General features: G+C 17.7%; 3 protein-coding genes across 3 annotated transcripts in view; 1 reads left to right on the forward strand and 2 right to left on the reverse strand.

The window, feature by feature from the left end:
• The window catches only part of PRSY57_0912900 (BSD-domain protein, putative), a gene marked incomplete at both ends in the record, with an annotated part of 2,211 nt that extends 1,112 nt beyond the window's left edge, over positions 1-1,099 (forward strand). Inside the window, one exon of the mRNA XM_012907369.2 lies at positions 1-1,099. This exon is cut by the window's left edge and continues 1,112 nt beyond it. Coding sequence (XP_012762823.2) covers positions 1-1,099 — 1,099 coding nt within the window.
• Positions 1,100-1,937: 838 nt separating this feature from the next.
• Positions 1,938-3,539, reverse strand: PRSY57_0913000 (type II NADH:ubiquinone oxidoreductase; the record flags this gene model as incomplete). The annotated part of the gene is made up of 1 exon (XM_012907370.2): positions 1,938-3,539. The coding sequence occupies one exon, from the start codon at positions 3,537-3,539 to the stop codon at positions 1,938-1,940; it is 1,602 nt and encodes a 533-aa protein (XP_012762824.2).
• Positions 3,540-5,485: 1,946 nt separating this feature from the next.
• On the reverse strand, positions 5,486-6,306 carry PRSY57_0913100 (SUMO-conjugating enzyme UBC9, putative; the record flags this gene model as incomplete). The annotated part of the gene is made up of 4 exons (XM_012907371.1): positions 5,486-5,614; positions 5,734-5,816; positions 5,932-6,052; positions 6,160-6,306. The coding sequence occupies 4 exons, from the start codon at positions 6,304-6,306 to the stop codon at positions 5,486-5,488; spliced, it is 480 nt and encodes a 159-aa protein (XP_012762825.1).
• Between the last annotated feature and the right edge of the window lie 1,097 nt (positions 6,307-7,403).

Here is a 7,403-nt window from a genome sequence, read left to right on the forward strand (position 1 = left end):
AGAGAAGCATTTTATAAGTAAGGAAAAAGAATATAATTCTTGTTCAGTATTAAAGGATGTGTTGATTAAAAATGAAGACGAAAATATTACAAATGACATTGTAACAAATGAAAATGTTGAGGATGAAAAAAATCACTATAACTTATATGACAGTAATTCTATGACATCATATGAAGATGTTTATATGAAAAAGACGAATATAAATGGAATAAATATATATATGGATAATGATATACACATGAACGTAAGTGAAAAATCAAATAACTTTAAAAACATTTTGAATAACAATAAAAAAATCAATGATGATAATAAAAAAATCAATGATGATAATAAAAAAATTAATGGTGATAATAAAAAAATTAATGATGATAATAAAAAAATTAATGGTGATAATAAAATTTATGATAAAAATTATGTTGATAATACAGATGATATTTTATTTTCCTCAAAAAATGTGGAACCATGTGATATTAAATTAAATGAAGAAAGTAAATATAAAAATATTAAAGAAGACAATGAACAAAATATATGTCCATCAGATAGGAATATATATTTAAAAGATATCTCTAAAATAAAAATAGAAAATAATGATTTTCAAAAAATATCTGAATATAATACAAAATTTCTGGATGAAATAAGTGAAGCAAATAGAAGTGCATGTGATTTGGAGGAACCAAAAAGTGATTTTTTTGATTCTTCAAATATAAAAAAAGAATTGAATGAAATGAAAAATTCAAAAAGGATATGTACTAAAAATGACATAATTAATGAAAATATAAATCCTTTAGACGTACAAAATGATATTAATATAAACGAAATAATTGAAGAAATGAAGGAAGATTCACATAGTGATAATATAATACCTAATAAAAATAATATTCATGTACATCATAATATGAATATTGAAATTAATAATAAGAGAGAACAAGAATTATTTTGTTCTGATAATTTAAAAAACGATTCTGATGATATTGTAAAAAAGGATGATATAAATTTAGATGTATTAAATTTGGTAAATAATATGGAATTCGATATAGATGAAAATAAATTTAACAAAGAAGAATTGGAGCAATTTGAAAAGGATATCTTAAACATGTGAAATGCCATATAATTTTTCTTAAACATAATTGTATATTATATATATATATATATATATATAATATATGTGTAAATTTTTGTCTATTTTTTTTTCTTTTTTTAAACCTACATTTATTATATTTTTATTTTTTTGTGTTTTTATGATTATATAATTATTAATACATATAAATATATACTATACATTTATACATATATATATATATATATATATATATATATATATAATATTCATTTGAATTTTCTTATATCTTTTTCTTTTTTTTTTAATATAATGTTTTATATTTTAAGATGTATGTATTAATTCTTATATATTGCTTAAGAACTTATTCATATATATAAATTAAATTTTATTAGTTATTATGTTATTTAAATAATTCTTTTTAAAAGATGAATTATTTTTCTTTTCTTTTTTTTTTTAAATATTACAAATATATTAAACTAAACAAATATATATATATATATATATAATGATATATAACAAATGATAAAAATATATAAAAAAAAGAGATTAAAAAATGAAAATACATATATACATATATAGGTGAGTAAAAATATGTTTTATATATTATAATGTTACACGAATGAATATTTCCTTGTTTTATTTGATATTAAATATTCATATATATATTTATATATTCCTTTACTAGGATTATAACAGATGAACATTCAGAATATATGTTTATATATATATATATATATATTTTATGCATATATAATTAACCATATATTAAATGGAATGCATAAAAATATACTCATAATTATATAATATATAACTTAAAAATATATATATATATATATATATATATTTATTTATTTATTTATTTACTTACATTATTTTGTCATTTGATGAAAGGACGCCCGTACCATTTCGTCTTAATAAAATCGATGAAAAAATGAAACCTCGATTTCCAGGATAACAATAATTGTATATATACAACTTTCCAAAAAGTGGAAGAGAACCTTCCTCCTTTTAATTCGTAATACGGTAAATCGGCAACAACCTGATGATTACCTATATATGCTAATGATCCTTTCCATTTTTCTATAAATGATGGTATATTAAATTTTTGATTAGTATGTATAAAATTATTAAAAACATTTGATAGATAATAAGCTTCTTGTTTAGCATTTTGTGCAGTAGGTGTAGGTGATTTATAATTTTTATCTATTTCAAATAAATAATCATGAAATTGTTGAGGAGTCATTTCACCTTTTTTATTTTTTTCATAATCCCATTTGGATACACTTAATTGAGGAAATGTTTTAGTTAGTTCAATTTGTTTTAATTTTAAGGCTTCTGAAGTTAATTTATTACCTGTTAGTATTTTGATAATTTCATTGGTATGTTCATGTAATAATTTTGGTTGTATTTTTTTACAGTCACCTATAGCATAAATATTATTAGATGGAATACCAATAACTCTTAATTTTTCATCTACTTTTAGAATAGCATTATTCGCTTGTACAGGTATTGTTTTTAAAAACTTTTGTATAAGTGTTGTTTGTGCTAATCCACTAGCCCAAATAAGAAGACCATAGGAAAGTTTTTTTTTTTCATTCTTATTAAGACTTGATTGTATATAAAAAGAGTGTTTATCTACATCTATTACATAATAATTTGTTAAGACATTAATATTAAGATTATGAAAATTTTTTTTTGTAAAATCTGAAATATTTTGTGTAAATGTTGGTAATAAATTATTTCCTCCTTCTATAATACTAATAGATATAAAATTAAAAATCTCCTTATAATTTATTTTAACTTCTTTATTAATAAAATCAGCAAATTCTGCTGTAACTTCGACACCTGTAGGACCTCCTCCTACAACAGCTACATGTAACATTTTCTTTTTTTCTTCATTAGATATATTTGGTAATGTGCACTTTTCTAAAATATCTAAAAACTTTTTTCGAATTTTTAAAGCATCATCAATATCTTTCACAAAATATGCATATTTATCAACACCATTAATATTAAATGTATTTGTTTTTGCACCTACAGCTATAATTAAATAATCATAAAATAATTTCACTTTATTATTTTCAATATCTATACAATTAATATATTTATCTTCATAAAAAACATCAGTACATTCTAATTGTAAATAATTCCCAGAGTACCCATTTTTTTTTCGTAAAAAATTTCGAATACTTTCTGTGCATACGTTTACGCTTAATGTACCACTACATAAACATGGTAATAAAGGAGTAAACGTAAAATAATTACGAGGAGATATTAAGGTTACGTCATATTTTTTAAAGTCTATATTTAATAAAAAATTAAAACCACCCCATCCTGAACCTAGGATAATAATCTTTTCTTTTCTTTCTATATCTTTATTATTTTTTAAATTATTTTTTGCTACATTATAAATTTTACGTACATTTGATATACTTCGAAATATGTTAGCTTGTCCACATTTCCTGAACTTTACTAACATTATATATTAACCAAAAAAAATTTTTTTTAAATGTGAAATAAAATATAAAATAAAATCATAAAATATGATATAACATGATATGATATGATATAATGAGATATTATATAATATAATATAATATAAAAATAAAGGTAAAAATAGTTTTTTTTCAAATTAAATGTGGGACATACACAAATTAGTATATTACATAGGACCACTTATAAATACATAAATATTAAACATATATATAAATATATATACATATATATAATTAATATTTATATATTTTGTGTGTGTGTATTTTGGTAGGTATTTATATGTATATATTTTTTATTTTTTTATTTTTTTTTTTTTTTTTACTTTTCATTCTTTCTTTAATTATATATTAAGATAATATAAAATAATACTTACATATTTTAAAAATTACAAAATTATATATTTCATATATATTCCAATTAACAACAAAAAAAAAAAAAAAAAGCAAATGGAAAATTATATATATAAAAAAAAATAAATATATATAATATATAATATATATATTATGTACACATAGAAATATATTAATATGATTAAATTAAAAAAAAATATATTCAAATATTTTTGGATTAATTTTATTAAAACAAAACATATTTTAAAAACTAACAAATAAAATAATTATACAATATTTTTCACTAATTAGGAAAAATATATATATATATATATATATATATAATATTAATTTCCTGAATAAATGGAAAAAAGCATTTTACTGCATTATTTTTTGATATCCTGTTCAAAATATATTCATATTAAAACAAAAGAAAAAATTATAAATTAAAAAATATAAAAATATAACAATTTATATAAAAAAAAAAAATATATCTTTTAAGTAAAATAATCAAATTTTATTTCTATTTTTTTTTTCATTTTTGTCCTTCTAAATATATGTATATATGTAATGCTTTATAGATGTATAGTTCATATATAATTCTTTTATGTATGCTTTACTCTTTATTATTTTTTCCTTTCTTTAATGAAGTTAAACTGGATATATATAAATATGATATATGTAACGATTTTATATATGTACTATATATAAAATGATACAACTTGTATTAACAAAATTTATTAATATATTTATCATACTTTTTTTTTTTGTTTTCTTCAACACTATACATGCATATATATATATATATATATATAATATATATAATATATTATATAATATGAAGGGATAAAAATAAATACACATATATAATAACAATAATTAATAAAAATGCTATTTATAAGGTTGAGATATTTTATATTATCCCTTGTATTATTTATACATTTGGACAAATACAAAATATGCTTATATTGTTATAATTAAAAAAAAAGATAGTTATATATGTTCTTCTTTTGTATTATAATTTTTTTCAAAAGTAGAAATAAAAAAAAAAAAAAAAAAACATAATAATAATAATAATAAAATAATAACATAAAATAAAATAAAACAATTAAAAAATATGAAAAATTATATTATGATAAAAAGATTCAAGTAATAATAAAAAAGAAATATATATATATATATATATATTAATTGATAATGCTTACTTTTTTATTTTTTAAAAAAAACATGTCTACTTTTTTTCATTTATTAAAATAATGTTTGTATTATATAAATGCATAAATATTTAACAGGAACAAAAAATTTTATTTATCCCAAATTTATTCATATTAGCAAATACTACATTTTGTTTAAATCTTAATCTTCTCATTCTTTTGTAGTTTGATAAGAAAAATATTTAATCATCGAAAATAAATATATATTTTTATAAAACCCTCTTCTTAAAAATTTGGTAAGCATATATATATATATAATATATATATAATATATATTATCCATAAATTATGACAATACACAAATGTATAAAAGTTATCATATTTTCTTTTTTCTTTTTTCTTTTTTCTTTTTTCTTTTTTCTTTTTTCCTTTTTTTTTTTTTTTTATCAATCCTTTGGTCTAAATTCTATGGCCTGCTTTTTAACTTTCTTCTCATAAGAATCTCGGTCTTGTTGATATAAAAGGAAAGGCTCCGCCTGAGCAGGCGAATTAGGGTTAGGGTTATCCAACAAGTCCTACCAAAATAAAGAATTACACACATGAATAAATAAATAAATAAATAAATATATATATATATATGTATATTTTTTATTTCTTAATGTTTAAAAAAAAAAAGAAATATTTTTAAACCCACTTGTATTCCTAAAAGTATTTGTTTTATTGTTATGGATGGCTTCCAATCTTCATCTTCGTTCAGAATGGATAAACAAACAGTGCCTACACACAAAAAATAAATAAAATAAAATAAATAAATAAATATTATATATATATATATATAATACAATTTATACTTTTTCATTATAATACATATATATACTTTAATTTTTATTACCTGACGGATAAATATTCGGATGAAATAAGACTGTGGTAAATTTACATTTGGGGGGTTTACTAGGATAGTCCTCTGTAAATTCCATAGTTAAAGGATATTCACCACCTTCCCATAAACCTCCCTATAAATAAAATATATATATATATTACAAATGAAGAGATATACATACATTTATAACTATAATGAAATCTTCCATTTATATATATATATATATATATATATGTATACCTTTTTTCCTGGTATTTTACAAATCCATTTCATTATATCTAAACCCTTGCCATCACTCATGGGACTATATTTTGCTGAAAATCCGGCAGGGTGATCTTTTCTCCACTCTGCCCTTTCTTGTGCTAACCTTTTCTTAGCAATAGACATTTTTAAATATAAACAAAAAAAAATATATATCAATATATATATATATATATATATATATATATTTTTTTTTTTCTTATCGATGTATTTTCTTTCTTAAATAATATTTCGGTGTATCACACTCATAAATATATATTTCTTATTATTTCATTTAAAAAGAAAAAATATAATATTGGCTATAACTCTTCTTTTTTCTTTTACAAAGGGTACATAATTTAAATTCATAAATCAAAAATTTTCGTGCATATTTTTTTAATCGTATATTAAATAAATAAATATATTTATATCAATTATATTATTCTTATATATTACAAAAAAAAAGGAAAAAAAAAAAAAAAAAAATTATAAATAATAATAATAAAATAATAAATTAATAAATAAATAATAAACGATAAATATGAAACAGTAATTTATCAAGAGGAAAAAAAAGCTTTACTAATTTATAAATATATAAAGCTTTTAAAAACAATATTATATTAAAAAGATTTATTGATTTATGTATTATTTTATTATCATTTTTTTTTTTTTTTTTTTACATCTTAATAAAAATAAATATAATTATAAATCTATAAAGAAATATAAAGAATATAATTATAAATACATATATATAATATATATATATATATATATAATATACAAATATGTATAATATATATATATATATATATATATATAAATATTTATGATTTCTTTATTTATTTGCTTATTCATTAAATGTCAATTTTCCTTTTATTTTCTCATATAGATAAAATTTTATAAAAACATATTCTCTACTATTCTTTTTTTTTTTTTTTTTTTGGAATATATTATAAATAATGTGCCATACAAAAATAAAGCTATTTTATAAATTACGAGAAAAATAAAATAATATATTCTTATACATATTATTAAATATGTTATAAGAATATGCAGTACCAAAAAAAAAAAAAGAGAAAAAAAAAAGAAAAAAAAAAAAAAAAAAAAAAAAAAAAAAAAAAAAAAAAAAAAAAAAAAAAAAATATTTTTTTTTTTTTATTTTTATATATATATATATTTTTATATATTTATTTTTTTTTTTTTTTTATTTTTTTTTATTTTTTTTTAAAAAAAAAAATTTACCA

Source organism: Plasmodium reichenowi, chromosome 9 (genome assembly GCF_001601855.1).
Source record: "Plasmodium reichenowi strain SY57 chromosome 9, whole genome shotgun sequence".
NCBI lineage: Eukaryota > Apicomplexa > Aconoidasida > Haemosporida > Plasmodiidae > Plasmodium > Plasmodium reichenowi.